This window comes from Plectropomus leopardus, chromosome 3, assembly GCF_026936395.1.
Source record: "Plectropomus leopardus strain MGB_pleo_1.0 chromosome 3, ASM2693639v1, whole genome shotgun sequence".
Taxonomy (NCBI): domain Eukaryota; kingdom Metazoa; phylum Chordata; class Actinopteri; order Perciformes; family Serranidae; genus Plectropomus; species Plectropomus leopardus.
Window position 1 is genome coordinate 31286784 of NC_142178.1, and position 27465 is coordinate 31314248.

The window sequence follows — 27465 nt, forward strand, 5'->3', positions numbered from 1 at the left end:
GAAAAGATCATTTGCAGCACAATGTGTGTTTGATGTGCAGTCTTTGGAGTATAGAGCCATGGGGAACTTCTAAAAAAGGAGAAAAGTTTTGGAAAGTTTTGCTTTGATTTTTTTTGCTGTTTTTAAGATAGCACTGTTTTCAGCTGTTTCTTTTGGTGTGTGTCATAATAGATCCTGAATAACTCGTAGGCGTAGGCCAGAGAGAAAATATGACAAGCAGCAACAAATGTATAAATGTAGAGTAAATAAGTAATGAAGTGAAGTCGAGAAGAAAATAAGCATATCGCCACTAATATCACCACTACTGAACACAAAAGTTCTAATGGCACGTCTAAAATGTTAATTTGCTAAAAAAAAATGGTGAAAACAAACCAATGGGACTATAAAGAAAGGGAGGCCAATCGAAGCTCAGGTCAGGGTTTGTGTTAAATTCCATCATTGTTGATAGAAAATTGAACAAGTAGAGAAGAAAAGAGTGTACAAAAAGAACAAGAGGTGACAGGAGAAGTCAGTTAAAAGTTTCAGAATTGTCAATGGTGTTTGGACGAGGGGGACAAAGAACAACAAGGACTGAAAAAGAGGCAAAGCAAGAGGCAAAGGCAGAACAAAAGACAAAAGAAGAGACAGAGGGGGCAGGACTGAGAGATTTTGAGGGGGAACGAGAGACGAGAACAGAGAATAGATCCCGGAAAAAAGTAAAAGGCTCATCGACATAGTGAAAGAGGTCAGTAGAAGAGTTAAGACTCGTGGTTCTTGAAGCGTGAAAACTCATTCCACCTCTGGACTCCTAGCAAGGTGAGGGGAGTGAGGAAGGCCTCTATCCCCAGCCACAGGCCGCCTTTGTGGGGCATGTAGGTGCAGAGTGCCCCTCTATGCTCAATGACCCACACCAGAGAAAGAAAAAACAGAGGAAAGAGAAACAGAGGGCTGCAGAGATATTTTGAAGGTGGGATAGTTTCATCTAGAAATGCTTTCTAATACACTGCAAAGAAAAGATCAAGGATACTATGCCTCTGCTATTTTACGTCAGGTGTTTTCAGCCAGTGCCAAATTACACAGAGGGCAGGCTGTACTGTATGATTTAGGAGGTAAAACATTGGGTGAGAAGTTCACAGTTTTGTACCACAGATAGACTCTAGCACTGAGACAAAAATGTCTGTGTGATGTCATTTCTAACAGCATGAATTCTTATGAACCAAAAACCCAGAGTGACTGAAAGCTAAAAAAAAAGAATGGTAAAAAAAATACTTTCCCTGCAACTGGCACAAAGCACACTAATTCACAAAAACTGACATACTGTCAAGCAATCAATGTGCTCAATAACAAAGTTGTTCTAATAAAAGGTAAGGTAAAAGTACAGTTAGCAGATGGAGTCTGGTGGTCACTCTTTGCAGTCAGGAAGGACTTTAACTGAAATGAACTGCCATAGATTCTGTCTGACCTTTCTGAGATGATTCTTCTTCTTCAGAAAAACACTCAGACTCTTCTCTGTCATGAGGCCTAATGCACTATACCAGCAAGACATAACATTACGCTTCAACTGCTGGCTGCATCAGATATGACAAGAAGTTACTATGGCAACCATGTCTCCTAAAAACATACTGCATTACCAAACAGATAACAATGAAACGTTAATATTAAACATCATCACCAAAGGAAAAATGCTCTGTCAGCGCATTTCATTTGTTTCCCCAAATGTGGTGTTTTGTGCTCACGTCACAGTGCTTTGCTGCACCAGCCAGACAACAACATGATCGACAGAAGTCGCATTTCAGCCCTTAATGTGAGTGTATTTATTAAATGCCACACTCTATGCCCTGTGTCCTAGCAAAATTGATGTAATAACGTGTACATAGGACACGAACTCAAACCTCTGACGTCAAAGAAGTCCTATACTTTATTGTATTGTACATTTCAACCTCCTGAGTTCAGTGTACTATTTAAACTTCATCCTTTATAAATTGGAGAAAAAAACAGCAAATGTACAAGTAATCCAGGCAGTATATTTGTAAAACACAGAAAAGTTATTTCACAGGGGAAACTTTTTTTTTAGTAACTCCCAGTCCCCTCCACGTACTGATAATTAAGTTAGCTCATATATCACATCACTTTAGAGACATTGATATGACACATATGCACAAACATGCACATGTAACTTTTTTGTGGTTTGCACGAACATACAATGCCAACATTTTCTTCTGGAAGTTTGGAATTGTTGCCTCTAAATCTTGTCTTCCATTTTTTTTTCCATGATTAATTATAAAAGATGCTGGCAGACTTACTATGCTATTACCTTTTTTTCAAGCAGAATAAACTTGTGAAGTCTCTCCCTAACAATCAGCTTCTTCAGAAATCTGCATCCATGTTTTAAATGAACAAAAAAGGGAGCACATAATTTTAGTCCTGGCTAAACTGCTCTATGTCACTGGGAATCTCAAATATTTTTGAACTCTTATCGGATTCTGGCCTTCATAGGCGAATCTCTGGTAGCCTCCAGCCCTTCAAAAGGCCTCAGGCCCAGGGTCTTCTGTTGCTGCTGATCTGCTGCTCATGTACAACCACATCAGGGAGAAGGTGTGATGCAATGGTCAAAAGTCTGGAGCGTGCTCTCTTACGATATTCAGAAAGAATGGACTGTGGATAGTTTGTATCACTGCTGAAAACAGCCATCATATTTCACTTGTGTATACTAGCACTGCAGTATCTTCTATTATTGTACTATATCTTTGTACTTTTCTTGTATTGTTTGTCTCATTTTTCTGTCTTCTTAACTTAGTGCACTTTGACCACCCGAGCTACATTTTCTGTATGAAAGGTACCTTCCAACTGAACCATATTATTATTAATATAAACAGCATATGGGGAGTTCAATATGACCTGGAAAAGGGGCAGGAAAACAAAGGATTGAACTAGTGGGGAAACTCCCTGAGAGCTGTGAGACCCTTCAATACCTTCTTTGTCATCTGGGCGAATTGCAAAACCTGAATTGATTAAGTGAAAGTACCGTGTGTATCTAACAAGGAGATGAGCTCTGAACCTCTGCTGAAAATTTCAACTGGCACTCGAGTCAACTGCAGATGAGCTAAAACACAGACGTTTCTCTCTCTCTAAAACTTTTGTCAATTTACTTGAGGAAAAATTTGAATGCAGCACTTTGACCTTTAACACAATATTTCTGCACTGTACTATTGCTACTTTTACTGAAGTAAAAGATCTCAGAGTGTGTTGTGGTGGTGCTTCTTCTCTCCACTTCCCCCCAGTAGCTCCTGTTCCTGAATTCCTGTGCTGTAAAATTGGTGTTTACATGGCCGCTGCAACTGACAATACAAAACCCTTTTAAAGAGAAAGAGACGGCATGAGAAGGTGGGGTGGGGGTGGGGGGGATGGGGTGGACAAGAGTGAAGACCCAGAGAAAGAAACAAAAAGTGACATGTGTGAAGGTATTAAGGCAAAGTGAAAGGGAAAGGAAGAGAAAGCATGAAATGAAAACATGAGATGCAGCAAAGACAGAAAGGACAGAGTGTGAGAGAGGAATGGTAGCAAGTCACAGTGTTTCGACAACAACAGGTCAGCCCAGACTGACAGTTAGCACTCGGAGACCTTTTTAACGGCAGCATTAGCATCGCAGTAATCCTCTTAGACACAAGCAGCCATGGGAAGGGATTTCACTATATGTAATTAAAGGAGTCATTTAAGCTAAAGTAGTATATGTTTGATTAAAAGAAGAAAGTGGGGGCACATTTCAAAGTATTTACCCTGGTCAATTTCTGGTGCTATTAGACATTTTTTCCACACTGGAGTCAAAACTTTAGAGTTTAGTGTGAGATTTTGTTAACTGTGACCTCCTTGGAAATACTCTGAAATTTACAAATTATGTTAAGTAAGTAAAGTGACTTCACATGGACAACAACAGAAGACATATCCACGGTTTCGACCCGGAACACACGGCCCAGAATAAAAATAAATTAAGTTACTGCAATTTACCAAAAAAGGGAGACAAAAAGTATGCTCTGCCATTAACATAGCAGAAGCATATCTTTCTGTGACTTATATTATTCCTATGCAAGAGCTAAAAATACTAAAACTCAGACACACTAATAATATAATAATTAATTTCTTGATTAAAATATTATCTATATTTTAATCTGGGCTGATTGGATTTTAGTTGCAGCATGATTAGCATGCCTGCAGCACAGAGTCCTGTCATTGGCTGGGACCCAAAAACATAATAAACAAGGTCAGCTTTCTGGTGTCAACTTTGTACAAACTGAGTCAAATTTTAATGCTGTTTGTAGCCTATAATGACTAATGCATGAGAAAAATAGCATAGAGGTCACTTTCCGAGGCAATCACACTTTGTCCTTTTGGAAATGAAATTCAATACATTGTCTCCTCTACGGCTAAGTGTGAGTGAATCCCTCCAAAGACAGCTGGACCAATAACAGCTGAACCTCCACGCTATGTCTTCCTCGCATTCTAAAGACCACAGGTTTATTCATACCAGCACACAGGCTTCATGGGTAATACGGTTCTCAACACAATCTGAAAACAGCTACCTCCCAAAGCTAAAGCCTAACTGATTTTCAACATTTACATCTGAAAGTATATGTTTCTCCACTTCATCAGTGACCACATTAACATGCACAAAATATTCTGTTTTTATACGCAGCCCTGCATACTCTGATTAATGTGCCCTAACATGCCCTTTTTTCACATTCAAAATATGAAAAAGGGTAACGATGGGATCTGCTGGTGCCATTTTGTTTTTTTTTGTGTCAATATTGAATTTTTAATATAGTTTTTGATCAGTGGCAACTTGTTTGAACATACAAACACAGTCGCCCTCTTTTATTCATTTCACCACCACCTTGAAAAGTTCGGCATTATGATATTTATCCCCAAACCTGTTGATATCCAAGTCTTTATGATGTTTAAAAGAAGGCATGTTTCTGCCTTTCAAGCAGAAATGTGGGCTTTTATTTTGGGCATGCAATAGCCTGTGCATCACAAACTGCAGTAAAAACTCCAGCTGAGACACATATTCCAAATTATGCTCCTAAATCCCGAATAAGACTGGCTGATCCCACATTTTTTTATCGGAAAATTTTACATTCTGAATAGGGTCTGATTTGGAAAATCCAAAGGGAATATGCTGTTTGCATGAACTGTGTCAAATTCAGAATACTGACAATGTCTTTTTTGTCTTCAGGAGAACACTATCCATATTTGATGAAACACAAGGCTCAAATACGATATAAATAATACAATACAGTACAATAAAAGCAGAAAATCAACATTATTTCTTTGTATAGCAGCTAGTTGTGTCTGCCTGTCATTTGCCATTGTCACCGTGAAGAGGTGATGGACAAAGAACGTGAATGAATGAGGTCACGTCTAGCTACCAGTGGAGTAGTCCTACAGAAAAAAGGTAGTTGTACAATTAATGTAAAGTATCAGCTGAGTTAAGAGGATATATCCACTGCATGCTCCTGTCAGATAGAGACAGGCTAAAATGCAGTTTGATTCCAATAACAATAAGGGGAATTAAAACTTCGGAAAATAATGTTTTAACTGACTTTTGGTCTTTGATCTTAAAAAAAACTGTGATAATTACTAGGAAATTATCTCTGTCATAGAAAATATGCTATTAGACTTGGAGTCCAATATCCTTAATTTTAAAAATGATCCTTAATTGGTTGACTTGAGTCTTATCAGCTACTTCATGCTGTGGTAATGTGGCTAACACTTGTGCCAATAAAACTCATTTGGATGAGAATGGAGAAGCAAAGAGAGGGGTGGGACTTCCTAATGATAGTGATGGTAACAAAGACAAGAGATTAATGAAGCAAAGAAAGTGGAGAGATGAGGCATGCGATAGAAAAACGTATCAAAATCTGTTCTTTTCCGTCCTCTTTTTAAATTGATTTGGACAAAAATACAGGAGAACATTCCTCCTCTTCCCTCCAACGTATGTCTATTTTTTCCCATCACCTCCATCCTACTCCCGCCGTCCTCTTCATCTGACCCCCTCTCTTACTCTCCTATCCTCTCTTCCACTCAGTTATTTAGTATAGGCAGCTGCAGCCTTTTCAGAGCCTCTCATCAGTCCTCCACATTTCTCTCTCCTTATTGTAGCACCAGTGCACTGACCCCTCATGCACCCTCCCTTCCCTCTCTGTCTCCCTCGCCCTCATTCTCTCATTCATTTTCTCCTGCCAAGTCAGCTCTCGGTGCCCTGTCTCTCTCTCTCTCTCCCTCTATCCGTCCTTTTTTCTCTCCAGCTCTGGCCAAGTCGTTAATATGGAAGACTGTGTTCCTCTAAGCCACTGGGTCTTCCTTTGCTTTTTCTATTTTACTCTTTCATCTGTGTTCTCTCCTTTTTTATCCTCACAGTCACCAGTTTTTTGATGCCCCACTCTTTGTTTTCATATTTCTATCACATTCCCCTCTTTGCTCTCCCAAAACTCTCAAAATCAAATTTGCTTTATTTGGGTTGAGTATCAGATGTACTACAATACTATTGAATCTCAATATCAACCAGACTACAAGTGCCAAGTGCTTTAATGATATGTTCACTATATAAAAAAAGTCTGGATGGAGTGAACATATTGACAATTTTGCCATTACAAAATGCTAAAATTAAAGGGGAGTTTCCTCATGGGACTCTGACCTCACCAGAAAAACCACTACATCTGTGTTGTCTTACAGCTATGGTTGCATTTTCTGACAAGCAGCCTTTTGCAGTCATGAGAACTCTGACAGTTCTCTACAGAAAAGTGAAAGTGATGGTCATTTTGGTAACACAACAGACAATAATAATTACTAACATAGAACTTATGACATTGTATTGCCAAAATGTATTTTGAGGATGCTGAGGTGGATGGTTGGGTATACAAATCTCTTGATTTTGACACCAGAGCCAGCAGTCAATGTCTTCTATTTATTTTTCGGCAGATCTTGACCTTTAGTAAATAGTTTCAGTTGCCTAAACTTAACCACGCCATAACCACAGAGGTGGAGGATCAGGAATCACTGTTAAAAATGCCTTTGTGGGGGCGTCAGTGGCTCAGTAGACAGAGCAGGCGCCCCATGTACGGAGGTTGAGTCCTTGCCGCAGCGGTGGCAGGTTCGACTCCAGCCTCGGCCTTTTGCTGCATGTTGTCCTCTCTCTCTCCCCCTTTCACAATTACTCTCTGTCCTATCCAATAAAGGCCAAAAAAGCCCCAAAAATATCTTAAAAAAATGCATTTGTAATGTCATGACAGTCATATTTGGAAAGCCATTGAGAATATTTCCATTGAGGTTTGGCAACTAGGCTTGCTGTGGTAGTCACTGTCATGGCGTTGGAGAGTGTCTGTCACACTAGTTTTTGTGCTGTGTCCTGCACTGTTGGCCTTCAGCGGCGTCTGAGACATCAAAGCCCGTTGGTGAATGAAATCACTCTGACTGGCAGTTCAGCTCAGTGCACGAGAGGTGACACGAAAGAAAGGAGAGCAAGAAAACTAAAGTCAAGAGAGCATGATGGCATATTCGCTAGAACATTTTAAATATGCTTTGTTCTTTCAGTCATCGGGTTGAGCTGTTGATGTCCTAACTGGTATCTAGCATCTCTGATCCGTCTTGTAAGTCTGTTGCTTTTCCTTTTTGAATAATGAATACGGACTACTGTTGCCTGCTAGTATGGAAAATTATGGCACCAAAAGTATGTGATGTTTGGCTGTTGGCTGTAGTCTTCGCGGTGTGTTCAAGTGCAACTTTTTGGCTTAGACAAAGGCAATATGAGGTGGTACAAAATTAAGTCTTGGTTGCCACTCTTTACAGGCGGCTTGGAGTGTTTGGGCCTTCACATGCTGTGCAGGCACACATGATTACATAACTTCAATATGCTACAGTTTCTGCTCCATACAGCAAAAGCAGCAGAATCACAGGACAAAGTAGCCAAGAGAAGGAATTCCCTAATGACGTTAAAGACTATGGAGAGATAACCGACTAACAAGCAAGGATTTGGTGTCAAAGCGAAAAGCAAAAGCAGCTATTAGGCAAAATTTCTGATATAAAACCAATGGAGTCGGTTGCATCGCTAAAAAAGTTTGAGGTGTGCAGCCTGTCACCTGCAGCTCTTCATTTAACAGCTCACTGTGACTGCTTCTTCTTGTTCAATTGCGTCTTGGAATATTTCAAACTGATCCGCTTTTTTTTGTGGTCACATTTTTGATTAATAATAGCAGTAATGCTAATCTTACGGAAAAACATAGCATTTCTTGCGATTAGTTCATACTAAACGTCAACTCATTTCACTGTTTTGACAGTTCAGTGCTTTCAGTGTGAAGCTGCAGCAGTAGGAAATGTCCAGTTTGCTTTTGCTAATTTAATATAGCGATCTACATCACAGAATGACTTTTCTTTTTTGTCCCGTATCATCTGTAACACCATTGTTGTCATGAGTAACCTAAATATTAATTTCATCACTGTCGCATCCCTATTGGCAACATGTTGGCAAATCACTGAAAGAATAAGAAGGCTGCATTTAAAACCATCACATTCAATTTTTGACTAACAGAACCATGTCCTTTGTACGATTACACTCAGTTCTGCTTTCAGTAATTGAGTCAAGGATTGTCTTTTCAAGAGTGACATATCTCAGAGCTTTTACTGTGTTGACTACAAGGTCTTGACTTGCTTGCCTCATCAATTTGAGCATTTAAGGAACGATTTAAAAAATAAATGTTCAGGTGAATCGTACACACTATTGACAACCGAGACAAACTTGTCTGTAATTGCTCTGCTTCCATTAGATGTGTGGTGGCAGGTTTGTTTTGACCTATTTTATTTGCAGCAGTGAGTGTGTTTCTTTCCAGACAGACGAGAACAGGCTTTCCATACAGACCCTGGGAACAGAGACTTGTCGGTCGATATTCAGGCTAACTGACAGGGTAGTGTTGAAATTGATTCTTCTGAGTTGCGTCAAGAACAAATATATTTAAAAGATGTGAAAATAACATAATTACACACTGGCAATTGTTCCATTTATTCTGGCTCAGATGTGACATTTTTAACTGGCACATGCAGTGTCAAAACGGTTAAGGTTACAGCTAAAGCCTGCTTCGTGCTCCACCAACGTGCACCGATTGTGGACATACGTAAGCTCTGTGCTTATTCAGCAGATGTGTGTAAATTGGCGTCCTTGGCTCCAGTCTGTGGTTATAACCCACTAATCCACCCAGCGGAAGCAAAGCCAACGTTATGCTAGAGTGAGGTATTTATATATGGGTGTGATGCTTTGAAACGATAAAGAAGGTGCATCTGGAAAATACATCTAGGGTGCAAGGGGGACATTTGAGGGACATTATCTCAATTTCTGTTTGATTGGTTAGAGGTACTATTTATTCAACATCCCTACCTTGAAACATGCTATAGCAGATGTTAGCATAATGGTACAAATTTAAGACACATTTTGTTATAAGAACACTAAAAACTTTCCTTCAACTGCCCTTTTCTTTGCAGTTTTGGCCTCCAAAATATGACTACACACTACACTGCTCAGAAATGATCATAAAGGAGCAAGGAGTGGATGTGACTGAGCAGCCGAGGACACTATCGACAGAAAGTGTGTCATTCACAGCGGCTGCTCCCTCAATTATGCGTTACTTTAAGCCTTAATATAACATAAACAGGTGACTTATATATAAAAAAATCACTCCCCATACAGTTGTCATGAGGGGTGATATTAGCGATAGAGACTGATATTTTTTGTACCATTCTATAAACATGTTTATTTCTGGTGTAAAGTTGGGCATTTTAGTATGAGGATCTATGTGGATTGACCCACTCACGGAGCCAGCCCCTAGTGGCCAATCAAAGAACTGCATTTTTTTGCACTCCTGCGTTGGCTTCATTTGTCAGCCAGGAAGTCGCCTCTTGTTCACAACCTTACCCGCATGTTTAAATCTGTGCCCTTTAATGGTCATATTCAAGCTATATTGATGTCCACCTAATTTAGGAAACACTACTATGGGTCATATTTAGAGGAAGGAAGATATGACCTTTGTGTTCACACAGGTTGAAGGACTTGTTGTATTATAAACTTCCACTTCATTCAAATATCATTCGGGATGTCAGTTCAACACCATGTGCATGTGACCAAGCAAAAACCCCAGGGCTTGGAAAATGACCCATGATTCACCACTAAGCCCTGCAAATCTCTGAGAGCAGTTCTAAGCCGAAAAACAATGAGAGCTTAGCACCAAGAGGGAGGACAAATCAAAACCAAAATGAAAAACTTAAACTGGTACGTAAAATAAGAAGTGGGTTAAACTCTGACAAAAGGGCTGTGTAGTATATCATTTCAAAAATATTCTTCCATCTGTGTCTTATTTCATAGCCAAGACGCTGCACTGGCTGTCACATACTAACACACACACACACACACACACACACACACACACACATACTACCGTGCACGCACAATTCCCTTCCACTCTATCTCCTTGTCTGTCTCTCTCTCCGTCTCTCTGTCTCCTTGTATGGAGTCTGCTACAACATTTTGATTTACTTAAGTGACTCCATTCTGCAATCAGCCTCAGACGTGAGCCGTGTGTGTTTGTCCCTTTTTGCATGTGTGTGTGTTTGAGGCTTAAATACCAGCCACCAGCCGGTAGCCTGAGGTTCATTAGTCTGATCAATGATTGACTCTCCTCTCGTTTTCTCTTCTCTAACAATTTTCTTTTAAATATCTTTTCTGCAGTTTGACCCCACTCTCTGCCTCTATCCTCTATCAAAACTCATTGATTCTTTCTCATGTCGAGAAGGATCTTTTTTTCTCTCTGTCTTTTTCTCCATCCATCGCCATCATTGATTAGGTCTAGTGTTGAGGAGAAATATGTATGTACCTCTCTCTCTCTCTCTCTCTCTCTCTCTCTCATTCCTCTCTTTCATTCAATGGTTCATTGATTAGTTCTGGTGTTGAGGAGAATTGCATACTTGGTCCCAAAGTAAAAAGCACTAAGTGTTATTCGTGTTTCTCTCCCCGCCTCAGTCTGACCTCCCTTTTGCTTTCAGTATAGACGCTGTCAATAAGCCTTGGCGTCATCCCCCTGTTTGCAAAGAAACTTGTCTGTTTTCTGTTGCTTTTTCCGCTTGGAGCTGATAGCCTTGGCGTCTCTGAGGCAACTAAAGACTGGACGGTGAAGGGTTTTTGGCGTCTTTTTGCTCTCAGGGAGGGTTGAGGGGTGGTGAGCTATTACACCGTCTTTGTTCACTTGTCTTGAAACAAATGGCTCTGCTGGGTTAAAACAATTTACAGAGCCAATACTGGCTTTTTATTGAAAAATAAATCTGGCACAATTAGTTTGATTGATAAGTGTATTTATTATATAATTTATTACATTAAATTTGTTTATCTATAGTGAATGTAAACCTGAACTATACCACATGTGGCATTTTGAGTAGATCAAGCATTTTCTTATAGTTTATGTCCTGTATTTGAATGGACAACTTTGGTTTCATTGCTAATTACTAAGCTTCTCCACATTGTTTATTTATTCTATTTATTTTTATTCAACCTTGTAAAGATGACTCTTTTAAAATTAATGCTGAATGCCTTTGAAACTTTGAGTTTTTGATACAAAACGTGGTTAAATGCATATCAGGTCACCTAAAAAGTACAGGTTATACTTGTAAATGCTAATAAATGATAGATGATAATAAGCCACAGTAAATCAGAATACAAGTCCTGCGGCAGCGTGTGACCTCAACCTTACTTGTATTGTTTTGAGGATCACAGAAAAAGGAGTCTATTGTCCAGCTATGATTTCACGGTTTGTACATAATGAGACAAATAACTATTTTCATTCTGAGAGACTGACTTACAATCGAGAAAATCTGCTTCAAGGAGCTTCAGTTATGATCTGTCACCATCAACAATAATTTTACAGGTTTGTTTATGATCCATCTTGGAATTTTCTGCCAAAATGAATACTTCTTTTGTCCCTCAGACCAACACAGTGTTGCTGTTGAATACAAAAAGAATGCAAGAGGAAGCTTTGGCCCGAGGCAGAAGTGTGAATTAAATAATACACTGTCTGTGTCCCACCCTGTGTTACACTTTGAGGGAGGGAAAAAAGAAATGGTTTGCTGTTCAGCCAGCTTTTGTAAACAAAGAAGAAGAAAGCGGTGCGAGTGTGTGAGTGCATGTGTATATGTGTGAATGACAGAGATAGCAATAAACACTCTGGCTCAGACTTCACTATTGTCAGGCAACATTTGGCTTCCCACGGCATGGAGACATGCAGTATATGGACAGATACAAGGCTGTTGAAAAATGTTCTCAAAGTCTGCTTATTTCAATGAGCAGCAAACACCTTCATCTGCATGTCGTTCTTTTACGCTCTAAAAGGGATGTGTGACTTTCAACACTGACTCTGATATGCAGCAAGAACCATGCTGTATTTTCTCTGTGTCTTTAGTGGTACATAAAAGAGTAGGGGAATCTATGAGCTCAGTTTTGTGATTATCATAAGTACTCACATCACAATTAACTTAAATATATATTTTGAATTAAATAATGCATAAATCAATAATATTTTCTAAAAGCACTAATTTAAAGCACACTATAAAGATACTAGATTGGTTTAACGATTTTTTTTAACTCCCAAAATGCAGCTACATCCAAATTTAAAGTAAATTAATTTATCTTTTAGGGATATTTTCAAGTGATATGATAATGATAATGATGCACACCTGCAGCTTTAATTTAAAAAACAAGGGCTTACCCAGTAACCAGAAATACAGCTAAAAGTTAAGAGCAAAAACACAAAAAATGTTTCTTGACTTCTTGATTAATGACTTGGCATGTGTAAGTACTGTAAATTCAGGTTGGCATTTAAATAATGGCTCAGTCTGCTCACAAGATAAATTTGGCATTATTTGCATTTCTAAAAAACAATGTCATGAGTACGATTGATGATACGTAGTTACCAACAGGCTGTTCTCAGTTTCTCTATTTAACATGAACACTGTTTTTATCCACTTAATATATTCAGTCACTTCTGCTTTGCCATTTTTTGTCGATTGACGTTAATTTACCATCCTTGAACCTTTCTTGTTTCCCCGTGTCTTACATTAAAAGCATACCAGGAAAGGGATTAATTTATGTCCTTTGAGCTGCTGGGAGGCTTTTAATGTAAAACACCTGTGGTTTGTTTTCTTTCTGTAGTTGAGGTAAATAAAGGCCATTATTTGAGCCACTATTGCCAATAGCTAAAGTAAAGCAATGGTGTATTTTCTACTGTTGACATATAAGCTTTATGGTAATTACATAAACTAGCAACCAGGGACGTGCACAAATACAGTACTGGCTGAAGTGGCTCGAGCTGATTTTATGCTATTACACCTAATACAAATGCTGTTGTTAAGACAATAACATCAGGTGAATGAGCATCCAAACTGCATGGCTTACTGATTCTATTGCAAACTGCTGATTGTGGAGAAGCTTGTGATCATACCTGCCCACTGTTGCCTGTTTTCGGGATTTCTAATGCAGTTCTTTTACCCTTGTGATGTGTCCTCTTTAAAGAGCGCCTTAAAAAGTTAACGCCAGGGTGCTCAAGGGGCACAGGAGGGGGGAGGGTGGGGAAAAAAGTTGCAATGCATGCAAATTGTGGAGGCAAAACCCTCAAACTATGTGCACTTGCATTTTTGTTTGCTTGGACCACCAAGTAAAAAATGTTCATATGGTTGGCTGAGGCGCATGCATACCTCTATAAATACCAAAAAAAACACCCTCTCCCTGATATCACTTTAATAAGCCTATGAAAACACACTCATAACCGTTGGAAGACTGTGTAAAAGTAGCAGGAATTGCATTGCATCTGCAGTTTCTAGTTTTGATATACTGCACAGTGGGTACTTTCATTAATTATTTAAGTCTTCTGACACGCTACCAGTCTCTAATGATAATTGACCTTCTGTAGTATTTACAGTGATGCAAATTTTGTACACATGTATACCCCCATATGACTATGGCAGGCTTTTAAAATATGTAATTAAAAAACAAATAATCAACAGATGCTTTTACATGGAGCCCTAATTGTTTGCACACATCATGAACTCACTGAGGGGAGTTTCAGCCTCTCCTGAAATTCAACACCATCTGCCCTTAAAAGAATATTTGGGATGCACTGCTGGCTGGTGTTGATATTGCCTTAGATAACAATTACTCAAAGCCACATAATTTATCGAGAAAATCCTTGTGAGTGCTACCCTACGGTGAAAGAAATTCTTATTTTCTACTGTTTTCCTTCTAAAGTGGTGATATCTCAATTATGATATTATGATATCTTAAGTGAAAGCTAGGTATGTGATTTGATATTTACCTGGAAGCACGTTGGCAGATTTATCAATTACATAATGTTCATATTGAACGGTGCACATTACAGTGACAATGGCCTCTTCAAAGAGGTGACAGAGACAGAGGGAGAAAGATCTGAAGGAGGCAGCAAAGGGAAGTGGAAACCTGGTTTCACAGCAGCAGTCAGCCAAGAGGTGACTCATTACCTGAAAGATTTGACATCCAGCTCTTATATACGTTATCTCTTTCAAAGTATGTTTGTCTCCATATCTGCAGTTCATTTTGAAGTAGCTATAAACATCGGGACAAGAGGTGAATTTTTAGCATATCAATTAAATTGGACATTGTTATTCTAAGTGGATCATCAAATGCGTCCTTGTGCGAACTTTAGTGTGCCAACATTAGAAGTAGACAGGGACATTACAGCATTAAAAAATGGAACTCAGAATATGAAAATCCCTGCTAACTACTTCATATAAAACTGTCATTCTGTTCCTACAGTAAATCCATCAAGTTCTGATTGCAATTATCAGTCACCAAACTTATCAAACAGAATTAAAGTACACTAAGTTGTTTGATTAAAAAATGCAACGATGCATTTCAAAACAAAATTATTGCTGCCGCTACTATGACAATACTGATAAGCCTGCGATACTGTTTTCTAGTGGTTTAAAATAGGTTGTCTATTTGCCAACCATTGCACCAGTCAGCAAGGGAAAACAAATGATGTTGCCTTACACCAATCCCCTTTTTTTGAATAAGGATGAGAAAGGATCAAGGAGTAACCTCCTGGGCAGAAAAATGAAGCTAACGTGAAAGTGCCAAAAACTGCAGATCCACTTACGGCCACTTGGAGCTGGCTGAGCATGTTTACAGCAGTGTTTTGTTCTCTCTAGCTAATTTCAACATTTGTGACAGCTACACTGGGGTGAATATTTATATATAACTCACCTGTTTAATTAAATAAGGCTTAAAGTTACAGATCTTTACACAATAGCTGTTATCTCATGCAGACTATGGAGAGGACTGCACTGAACTCATGAAGAGTGGATTTTTAAAATGTTCTGATTTTTCGTGGAGCTCTGTGATTGACTTGATCTATTTTTTGAGGTGGGTTTTAGATGTGCTTCCTCACTTGTACAAACACCAACACTCCAGTTGGTTTGTGTGATTTTTAGGGTCAATCTGCACCTGCAATCAGTGTTGCCACGATTGTGCCTTCCACCATCAGCCACTGACTTGGTCTGAGCAGGCAGGCGGCACAAGTGAATCCTGGTCACTCTTGACATCAAAATTGCACTGCTGTTTGTTCCTGACTTACAATAGTTCCTTCTCTCTGTGATCAGTGCAGCCACGCTCACAGAAACTTCAACAAGATACACAAAAGGCACAACACTGTGCACTTGGTGCAGCATTGCCAAACGACAATATTTACAATGCATTGTCCTGGAAAATAGGGCCCATGAGGTCAACTATGTTTTTTTAAAACTTGATGCTCCAGGACAATTTTGTGCTTCTATCAACTATAAATGTTGCTTGTGCATCACTGTCACAAAAGTTTGAATGAATGGGCCTGGTGTCGAACATCTTTTTGGATTTTATGCTCTGTGGCTTCAAGCCTGATACCCACTTTCCATGCAGTACAGTGAAGAAGACTTTCAGGAACTGCATTTACTGACTGAAAAAAGTACTATTTCCTACCGCCTGTTATGCTTCATACAGCACTTGGTTGTCCCAGTAAACAGCCAATAAAAATAAGTGTTCTGACAGAGAAGAAAAAAGAGAAGGCTGGATTTTCTCTCCCGTTCTCACATTCTCTGTTTTTTCCCTCCCCTGCTCAGCTTCCATCCTCCTGTAAACAAGGAGTTCAAAAAAAACATTGGTCTCTGCATTCGTGTGTACGTCTTCATGTGCAAGAAAATATAAGCTAAAGGCCTCTCGTTTACTTTGCTTCAGTGCTTGACTTCCCACAAAATCACTGGGGCAGAGAAAAGAGAGCTAGAGGAAAGGATATAGAGCGATATGAGCGAATAAAGAAAAAAAAACGGCACGTCTAAAAAGTGCAGGAAGTGGCGAGAGTGATATTTTAGATGTTTGGCTGAACATTGGTTGGTTAGGTCAGGCCGGGAGTACTTTGGGAAAAGAGGACCACACGCATATCCACAAACACTCACACATGCACAACCTTTTAGCCATTTCAAGACCCTCTTTGAAAGCTGTTTCTGATTATGTTTAGATGGCAATGTATATATGAGGAGACGTCTGTCTGTCTCTCTATTTCCATCACTCCATGCAGCTGTCTTTCTTTTTCTCACTCTCCTGCCTTGGAAATCTCCTCCCTCTCCATTTCTCCCTTTCATGCTCCCTCTCCTGATGTAGTCTGACTCTAATTGTGGTTGTCTTAGTTCCTTTTTTCAAACCATCAAAGTCTGTTTCCTATCAAACTCCTGACTGTAAGAAGGCTGATCCAGGGTCATTGGCCAGCCAACGCGACTCTGCATCTGGTGCTTGTCAACCAGCACAGGCAAACAGTTCTCAGATCAGCACTCTGATTTGAACCAAACTCAGCCCCTGTGGTCCCAGCGGTTCAAACAGACAGACTAGGGTTTCATCCTTAACTTGCATCCTGTAACATTTGCCATATGGAGAGCTACTAGGAGCAGGCCTCATGGTGAAATAAGCTCTTATGGTTGGACTGTGATCAAAAATGGCAGCTGTCTAATCTTGGTGTGTCCACTGTTGAATAAAAATGCAAAATATGGTCTGCACACTGCACTAATTTAGAGTTGTCTGTTTAGGAAGTTAGGATCAAAACAAAGTAGCCTGATTTGACTAGTGTGATTGATCTGAACTAAATGAGATTGAATTTACTCCACTATCACCCCCAAAACATAGATCTAGCCCAAATTTTGAGTCATGCTTGTGATACTTTCAGCAGGATTTGTATCAGTCACACAGTGAAGCCTTTCTGCAATGTCTCTCTATATATAATATTCTGGAAAAACAAGTGTCTGTGCAAACCAACTCAGATCTATAACCACTGTCAAAACCATGCTGTTATCATATGAAGACCCACGAAAAGCAAATCACCCATCAGATGAAGACCAAACTCAAACTACACATCAAACTAACCGGTTTTTAGAAATGGTGGATGCTGTTGCTGCACTGGCTCATGTGTTACCAATCAATGTATACCTAAATCACTCAAGGTTCCTCTAGTGCTCGGAGGGTACATGCTCTGAGATAGGAGACAAAAAGACCCCCAAGCAGTGTTTTACGAACTACAATCATTCCTGGTTCTTGTGGTGTGGACACAATAAAATGAGTGCTTCTTAGAAGGAGGCATATAAAAAAAAAATTGCGGTCTGAAAATGCTTAATGTCAGGTAGACTGGGACAACAACGGACACAACCAACAAGGGTGGCTTTAATAGACCCCTGATTATGGCTCCTGCAGCCAAAAAACTATTTTCATGGTGGTTTAACTTCCTGAATATTCTGCTTTCAAAATGCCTTGCAGTTTTTTTAGACACACTTTCTGTACAAACTGATTCCGATAATCTAACAGTCCTGGTTACATTTACCGTTTTTAATTCACAGATTGCTGACCTTCCCTTGGACTTCCAAACTTAATTGGTCTCTTTTGTGTTAATATCTGTCAGTTGCTCTCCAAGAGTAGATAACATGTTGGGGTTTTGATTGATAAGACACAGAAGCCGACATGAAAGAAAGGAAAGGCTGGAAAGCAAACAAGCAATAAATGGCGGGGAGAAACCGTGACAGAGATGGAGAAAGTGGTCTGATTCCCACCAAGGCTGGCTGATCTCATGAGGACAACCGTTGGCAGCACACTGGAAGTCATCAGAAGTTCAAACCTCCACACGCCGCTGATTGCCAAGAGCCATAAGTGATCTCAACATTCATCATAAGCAAGCAACATGAAAAATAACTACAGCTCATATATAGTGAAGTCTGCAATGGACAAAGTCAGGAGGAAACTGAGGGAGGATGGAAATAATGGCTTGAAAGTTGGGAAGAATTCAATAGACCTGAATGATTATGTCTGCAATACAACATATTAACATGACCTACTCTGCAAAAGACCATTTGTCTTCTTTTACTACCTGCCTAGTTGAGAAGAAATATGGCAAAATATGAGCAGGTATCTCAATATTCAGAGCATGTGAACACACATGCTGCCGAGCAGCAGCTGGATGTTTCGATTGAGACGTGAAAGTTCCCAAGACGGGGGAGGAAGTGCAGAAGAATGTGCTTTCCAAATAAATCCAATCGCTCTGATCTCACTTAGACATGACAGTTAAATCTAAACGCAGACGGATAATAATAACCAGTCTTTTACAAATGAATGAGATTTGACTGATGTAGGTTTTGCAAAAAAACCTTTTTTTCGCAGAGGGGGACAAAGCTGCTTAAAGATTATATTCGATATGAATGTCTGTTTTTGTTAATTTTTATAAAAATTTAATTCAATACTAATGTCAGAGAGCAGATTTATCGCTTAGGGAGAAATAAACCCAATGAATCAGTCAAATTCCAGTCCAGACTACAGATTTTCTAAAAAAAATAGTGAAGTGAAGTCCCTTTACCATGTGTTACTGGTAAGTACAATCTGGCTGCATACTCCTCTTCCTCTTCTTCCTCCTCCTCCTCCTCTTCCTCTGAGTCTGGCTCAGCCACGTCGCCTAACAACAGGTTGCCATGTGGACTGGCTGATTGTGGATGTGATTGGTCAATGACAGGTGATGGACAGGAGGGGGAGGGCATTGGAGAACCTATGAAAGACACAACCAAAAAAAAAAAAAAACCACAAATGAATGATGAATTTGAAAAATGGATAAATGTAGCAACAACAACCAAAATCTTAAAAATGAAAAGAAATGAGTGAGCAATGAAGTATGGCGATGTCTGCTGATGGTTTGGGTGAAAAATGTGGCATCACACTGACTCCTGGGTTGGAATAGAGTCACATAAAAGGCATCGAAACTCCAAGCTGCTGCCATAAATCTGCACAAACACTATTCATCCAGGACTCTGCTGTGTCTCCTCTGCAGCTCTTTGGCTGCGGTGCCTGGGGGAAGTCCGGCAGTCTTTCATACCCATCCTCACTGTCCCTCCTCATCCCTCCTCATCCCTCTCCAATTTCAAGGACAGAGTTTGATTAAATTCCACAATGAATCTCCACTATTTGTGATTGAATGAGAACTTGGTCCAAGTTTATGAACTGTGTGAGGTGTCAGTCTGTGCAGAGCTGGCTATATGTTGTGCCTGTGTAAGACCAGACTTGCAAGCGGACTGTGCAAAAATCAATTGTGTATCGATGCGGTAACCTTGGCATTTAGTGTCTTCTGAATGTTAAATGGCCCCACTGTGTTTGCGCATGTGCATATTTGTCTTTTTGTGTGTGTTTAGCCCTGGCAGATAACTCAGTCCAGCCTCCATACAAATGTGTTAGCACAAAAGAATGTAATTAGTTGTTGAAGAAAACCCTCATTTCATTTACATCACTTGCCATGCCGGCTGGCTTTACAGATATAAATATAATGCGTCTCTTTCTAAATCTCTTGATCTCTCACATTCACAAGCAACAAGGGAAAATTGAAATACAAAGTCAATGTTAGGGTCATTTGCTGGAAAAAGAATTGCATCTTGTTTGGCTGATCCTTGATAGAGATGCTGAGAACACCTCTTTTAAGCCCTTGTCTCTCTAAAATAACAAATTAATCTGTTGTATTATTTTTTAAAGAAATAACAAAAATAATGAGGACATTGTATACTCGATATCTATTTTTTTCAGGTGCATGGGATGAAAAATATAAACACTCGAGACATTTTAAACACACAGCCGGTCTTGTCCCTTCTAGCTATCAACTGTATATCCCATCCTGACATTAATTTCTGGTTTGTAGTTTCAGGCTATAAGCAAAGCAGATTGATAAAAACATCCAAAATAACATGACACAAGTCTCTGTTTAATTATTTACTAGAGTGCCTTGTTTTATTCCCCTTTCACCGAGATAGAAAATCACATGGATGTGGCATTTTCTATTAAAAACCCAACCCCCCTTTGTCTTCCCTAGAGTGATGTAGTGGATGAAAAAAAAAAAAGAAAAGCCGTGCGGCATTTGCTGTAGAAACAGGAACAACATAGGATTAGTGGTACATGTGGGCATTATTAAACAGCAGATATGGTTCACTGGTTTGACTACATAGTTTATGCAGAAATGATCGGCGCTGCACTGGCTGTTTATGTGAAGCCCTTCACCTTGATTGATCCTCCTGTGACATTTTTAATCAGTTTCTGAGTACTAGAACGCCTGAGTTTGTTTTATTGTTATTAGCATTATCAAAACGCTTGATTTCCTTAGGCCATTTTAATATTCCATGATAGTCAAAAGACAGTTCTGACAGTCTTTTTCTCCCTGATGAGATTTAATTCCTGGGGCAAACAATGAATAGTCCATCATTATGTCATACAACTTAATTTAGTTAAACTCATGCCTGCAAAATATAAACAAGCAGTAGAAAATCAATATTTGCACTCTAAATAACAACTATACAAAGATACATGTTCAAAATCACATAAACAAAACATTTTTTACTTAACAAGAATTCTTGCACTTACTATTTGTTAACATTGACAGCAGAAGTTGAAGCCACCCCCAGATTCACTCTGTTTTTGGAGCGAGCTTTGTCCAAATTGTGTTTCACTTAACTATAACTATATTTGTGGGGGGTTTTTTGGCACCGTGTCCGTAATTTTTGTAGCTACTTTCTTATTTAGTCCTGACCTCACCTGCACACTGTGCCTAGAAACGTCTTAAAAATAGCAAAATAAAAATCAAATACAGGCAGAGGGCAGAGTCTCTACAGCTAAATGCACCTCCACACTCTTCTAGTGAGTCATGAGTGATGATTGAGGGAGATTACTTTTGTTTTGAGTATAGTATATCTTAGTATATCTCAGATAAGTCTATTTAAAAAAATATGTTCTTGGTTCAATAATGAAAACTAGTTAAAGCATTAAGCACATTCTTTCAAAGTGAAGAAAACTTTTAAAACACATCACTAATATACTATTTGCAAAGTTTTGTTCCTCAAAAATTTAGCAATAATCTCCTAAAGTAGCAACGACTCCATAGTTTTTAGCAAACCGCTCAAATAGAAGGAATCTGTGCACTTGTTAGGGACTATTTTCAGCACCGGAGTAATCCGCATTTGGTGCTCTAGTGAGTATTTGGTGCAGCAGGATGCTGTATATTGAACTGAGTCAAATTAAACTACACTGTGTGTTCATGGTAGGAACATATCACCTACTGCAACAGTGTGGCTCACTGATGTGTTTTTAACACAAATGGAGTGTCATGGCAGAGGAAAACTGTACACACGCAGTACTTGTTAGTAGGATACACTCATTGTTGGTTCTGGACAAGTGGACACCTTCGGGGCAGAACAACGAAGCCAAAGCAGAAGTGCCAAAAAATGCATTTCCCGAGTCAATCCTCATAGACACCCCGTTTAACTTAAACTAACTTTACAGAAGAAATGAACATGTTTACAGACTTGTGCAAAAAATGGTTTCTGTCTCTAAAGCGAATTTCCCCGTTTATGACATCTGTGCAGAGGGTGAATTTTTATATAACTCACCCATTTTAATATTATTATGGTTTAAAGTTATGCATAATTAAGGAATTGGACGCTTTGAGTTACTGCGAGGCACCACCTCGGGTTCTCAGTCAGATCCATCCCTTGCTAAATGGATTACTATATGCTATGGTCCAAAACAAAACAAAGCAAAGCAAAGAAAAACAAAACAAAGGCAGCCAGGGGTTCTCACACTGAAGAGCTACATATTTGTTCTTTCAAGGTCTCAGCTGGGGTAAAGTCTCTGCTAGCTCCAAGAGAAGAGAAACTGGGGATCTCAGTTTTCACATAATCATACAGCGCATGAAACAATTACTGCACTGTGTACATCTGCCTGTGTGTGTGTGTGTGTGTGTGTGTGTGTGTGTGTGTGTGTGTGTGTGTGTGTGTGTGTCTCAGAGAGCAGGTAATAAAACCATCATTTGCTGGATTGTTCCAACAGAGAGTGGTGGTGTTTGTCGTGCCAAAAGTTTTGGATTCACATCCAAGTCTAGTTGACTCTCAGTGGTCTAAATCAGCCAATACTGCCTGAAGGAGAGACACAGACACACACACACACATAAAGTGGTGCACACACACATACATAAACATGCATGAAGAAGCATAACCACATTACGCAAGTACATACTAACCACATTTCAGACACACACACACACACACACACACACACACATACACACACACACACACGCACGCACACACACATGCATGGAAAGATAAAAGAAACTGGATGAGACTGCAGAAAAAATAATTAGAGAAATTGAAGTGTTTCACATGAAAGAGTCAAAGATAGAATGAGCAAAGGGGAGTGGAGGGATGCCCTGATGGAGTTTAAGGGGCCCTGCAGAGTTTTTTTTAGATCAAACTAAAGTTGTATTTAAAATCAGTGTCACTGTCTAAAATCGTTGTGTGTACTTTATTTAGTGAAGTTGTTGCGACTTAAAAATGACAAGTTTAATTAAATCAGTTTTAGCAACTTCAGTTAACCAAGTTTACTGTGCTATATTTGTATTCTGCAGGTTGCAAACTAGTAAATCATATTTGTATTTTCTTAAACATGTTAACAAACACAATCTGCAGATCTCTTAACTTCATCATTGGCAAAATTGTCTTTATGATGATCAAGATAAGTCAGACTAATGTGATTCACTGAAGTTGCTAACACTTAGAACAAAGTAATTTCACTCATCACTTTAAATTTGCAACAACCTTAAAATATTAAGTAAATACAGCTGCATTTTGAGTAACAATTAACAATTAACAATTACATATACATATAAATAAGGATTTATAGTTATACTTTCCTTTTTCAAGGCAATGGGTTTTCCAAGCTTATTTTAAGTAAGATCAACCTATCAGATTTTACAGCGTGACTTTGCATGTATAAACACGTGCACAAGAACAAACAAAACAGTAACCCACATGTAAAGCATTGCTCCATAGCACTACTAGTGGACAAAACCCCCCGCAGCTTTAAGTTGCTGGCCAAGAACGGCAATGTTACCAATTCAGCTGATTCAGGGACTTTGCAGCATGTCTCTCCCCATCTAACTACAAAAGGCTGCTTTTCATCATCAATGGGCCACACATGCTGAGCTATAGAGCTACAGCGCTAAAGAGAGCTAATAAAAGCACTCAACAGCACGCAGTGCTTTCAAAACAAACTGTATAACAAGAACTGAAAAAGTTGGTAGTGTATACTATGGCAGCTATTTCACAACACAAATGTCCAATCGGAGCAGGATGTGTACATGATGTGTTCACAGAACTACAACTTCACAAGAGGCCAGAGACCTTCCACTTTGTATCTGTACGTGTGAACGCAGCGATAGCCTGTCATTTGCATGCTGGGTAAGATTCCCATCTCTGCTGCTCTGAAAATCTGTTGTCACCATCTACAACAAAAGCATAACCTCATCACAAAAGGTCTACGATGTTACACCCCACCTAGAGTTCCCGTTCTAGGTAACTCTTATTCTCTGGTCTATGTTTTCCCCAAAATCCACCTGCATTGTTGTGGAGTTGGGGAAAATCTCTAGGTCGACATTCTCTGTTTTTTTTCATGCTCTCTGTCAATCTCCATATCAAAGACGCCCTGGTACAAAGCATTGTCACTGGGATTACAGCGAGAGAGAGGGAGGGAGAGAGACGGAGAAATTTTGCTCGAAGGTCTAAAGAAAAACCTTACCTTCCTTAACTCTAACTCATGAAATTCGGTGTGTGCGTATAGTAAATGGGTCACAGGCAGATATTGTGATTGTCAAAAGGTCTGCCACAGCTGTCCAGTTGGCTCCGCAGGGACACGGTGTTGAGCTGGGCTATGATTACTTGGGAGCTTGTTGTTCTGACTCAAGACAATATTCTTGTAATGCCTTGATCAATGGAGTAAAAATAACTTTGCAATGAAATACTCAGTCTGTCAAATGGCTAGGTGCCTCCTGGCATCTCCCCACTGCGCCTGAGGGAACGAGGTAATGCTGCTTTCACATCATGAGGGAATAACAGGCAGAACAACTTGGCGCTTCAAATACTTGGAAGTCTTCTGGTGTCTGAACTGAAGCCACCGAGACTCCAGAAATGAAATGTTAAGGAGGCTTTATTGCTCCTGATCTGCTTTCTCCCGCTGCACTCAGCACACATGTATGTAATTATGATACATTTTCAGTTCATTTTAAAAGGCAAGGAAAACACTGGAATGTTTTTATAAGAATTACAAAATAATCTTAGTTATTGGTCAAAGTGAAATGAAACCTGAGGTGTAGTGCACTATTTTCTCATAGGAATTTGCTGCATGCAGCATTACACTAGGAGGTACTGTGTACTCCCCTTACCCCACCCAACGTCTGCATCCCTCTCTCCGTTTGCTCTCTCTGCTCTACCTCAGACTATGCCTGATGGAGGGGAAGGAAAAGGTAGAGCAAGGCAGGGACCACAAAATGATGGACTAGAGTGAGAGATAAAGGACGAGAGGAGTAATGCCCCGGGACTACCAGGATGGGCGTGGTTTTGCATGCTGGAATAATGCAAGCTTTGGGGCTCTCCATGACCATCTTAGCCTCTTAGAGTGTGTTCATAAGTTTTCCACTTAATATGACAACCTGCCGTCACCTTTGTAAGAATGCAGAACAAAAGTCCTGGGGCAGTATTCACAAATATTGTGCGAAACTCTCAGAGCACTTCTAATTAAGCCTAAAAGTTTCTGAAGAGGAGTCCTAGCTTAGGTGTGTTTTAGGAAAATTCTGAGAGCAATTCTGAGCAAGGAAACCTTTAAGTTAGTGTGGAGGTGTGGTTGACACATTGCAAGGTGAGATACAATCTATTAAAAGATGTGATCGGTTCTCGCAGATGTCATTTTGTGAGACTGCAAGGTGTGGACACCGCGTGGAAATAAATGAACTGCTTTACAGTATGGGACTGTGAAAGTGTGGTTTGCATGATCACACTGCAGACCTCTTGCATTTTCCAGTCATCAAGTGCTTTAGTGTTGTGATCATTTAATTTCTGGCAATAAATCATCATATCTTTGGGTGGGAGATGTGAGTGCATCTCTAATCATCTCGACCACAAACATTATTCCTGCAGGATCTCATCTGTGTTTAATTTACTCACTGTCAGCCATTGTTTAGAGAATAAAGCTCTGACCTCTTTGTCTTTCCAACATCTTCTTCCCTGCTAAAGAAACTCCAAAGCCTTTTAAAAGTCCTATCTACTCCTAACAGTTTTTCATCGTAAAAGCTCTCTTAAGGGCCAAGATCCTTTGTGAATAACTTTTATCTTAACCAGGATCTTATTTAAGGAGAAATTCTTAGAAAATGTCATAATTCTAAGATTTTTTAAAGAATTCTGTCACAAGGGAATTATTTTTGTGTGTGATAAAAATCAAACTTAGCAAAGTATATGCTAGTTCTACTTCTAAAGCTTGGGAAATTAGGCAGACTGGACTGAATAATACACGAATGCAATGTGAGATCAATTTTTTTCTCCAGAAAACAGCCTGATCCCACATAGCTGGCTGTTAGCAAATGATGCGTTTATTCTAGCATTGCTCGGGGACATGGCAGGTGCATTGCTCATGTCCCAAGGAAGCAGAGTGATGTGTGAGAAGCTGTTTGGATGACAGTTTTTGAGAAAGCTGCAAGCAGCAATACTGGAGGCCAAGCAGTAGGCCCATTTTGAACAGGTACTGCTTTAGTCCAGTTAAAAAGTATATCCAAGTCTAAGTATTCCAACACAATCTTTTGTTTATATGCTGCAGAACTACCATGTTGTTTTCATGAAAAAGTGAAAACACTTTTACTTTGGAGTTTTATTACTGGAGGTAACTGACAACTGACTAAAAGTTCTTGTTTTTTTGCATCTTATTGCGCAGTTTCATCATAATGAAATATGTCAACACAAACAGTCTCAAAGCCGCAGCTCGGACTGAAGAACAGTTGGAAGTAGGACATGCGACAAAGCCAAAACTAGTCCATCTTTTCTCAAACCACAGAGGAAAAAACAACAACTAAACAAACATATCATGCTGCAAGCAGTGCAACAAGCACATTCTGTTGCATGACTTAGTGATTGAGAATTTTCCCTTATGTGGCCTGTTTATTTTGTAATTATATTATTATCTTGTCAAATGTTTACTTCTGTGGATTCAAAGTTAAATATAGTCTTGACAACAAAACTTCCCTGCAGTCCGTCTGTTGTGTTTGAAGAGAGGGATGGAGACATTTGTTTGATCGAAACAGGACATATTTGGGGTTAGACAGTGGCTCAACTGGCCCCTGGTGTACTCTAGCAATGACTGGTTTATGTCGCCTCAATGGAAAAATCTGCAACGCTTTTTAACCTGGTAGCCTTGTCACGCAAAACAAGTGCAACCTTAGATCTCACCCAGCTGTTGTAGAGAAGGCGAGTGTGGTTTTATGTGTGTGTGCGTTTGTGTATCTGTATGTTTTGAACACCTGGCTTCTTCAGTGCCTCCTCATTCTTCATCCCTGCTTGGCTTGGTTTTGGCAGACACACACACACGTACACACACATACACACATATATCTGTCTGCTGTAGTGTCCTGAGGAAGCTCCCTCTGTACTCTCCCTCATTGTTTTCTTGGCCTCTCTCTACAGGCGGCTTTACTTTTTATCTTTCCTCCTGTTTTCCTGTGAACTCTCGTCCACGCTGGTCACCCCCAGCTGTGCAGCACAGTAGGTGTGTTCTACTTTGCCTCGTAAAGTTTCCCTGGACAAATCAATAACAGCTAAATTTACATTTTAATGCAAATCATCACAAGTTAGAGCTACTAAATCTTGACAGTAATTGCTTTTTAAACTTTCCCAAGACAAATTAAGGACAAAAAGAAGTAAAAGACGGAATTTAAAGTAAGTATGCAATATACCACAAACACTAACACAGACAGCGCACAGATTTAATGTTTTCCTTTTCTGCAGCCAAACAGCATCTGTGCAGGA

At 39.6% G+C, this 27465-nt stretch overlaps 1 protein-coding gene across 8 annotated transcripts in view; it reads right to left on the reverse strand.

Moving 5' to 3' along the window:
* tenm3 (teneurin transmembrane protein 3) overlaps positions 1 to 27465 on the reverse strand; it is a 496888-nt gene that overhangs the window by 165875 nt on the left and 303548 nt on the right. For 6 of the 8 annotated variants that reach the window (XM_088073250.1, XM_088073247.1, XM_042484305.2 and 3 more), the window contains one exon: positions 18954 to 19139. The exons of the other annotated variants lie outside the window; for them this stretch is intronic. In XM_088073250.1, the coding sequence (XP_087929376.1) occupies positions 18954 to 19139 (186 nt within the window). The remainder of the gene's footprint in view (positions 1 to 18953; positions 19140 to 27465) is intronic. 8 annotated transcript variants of the gene reach the window in all.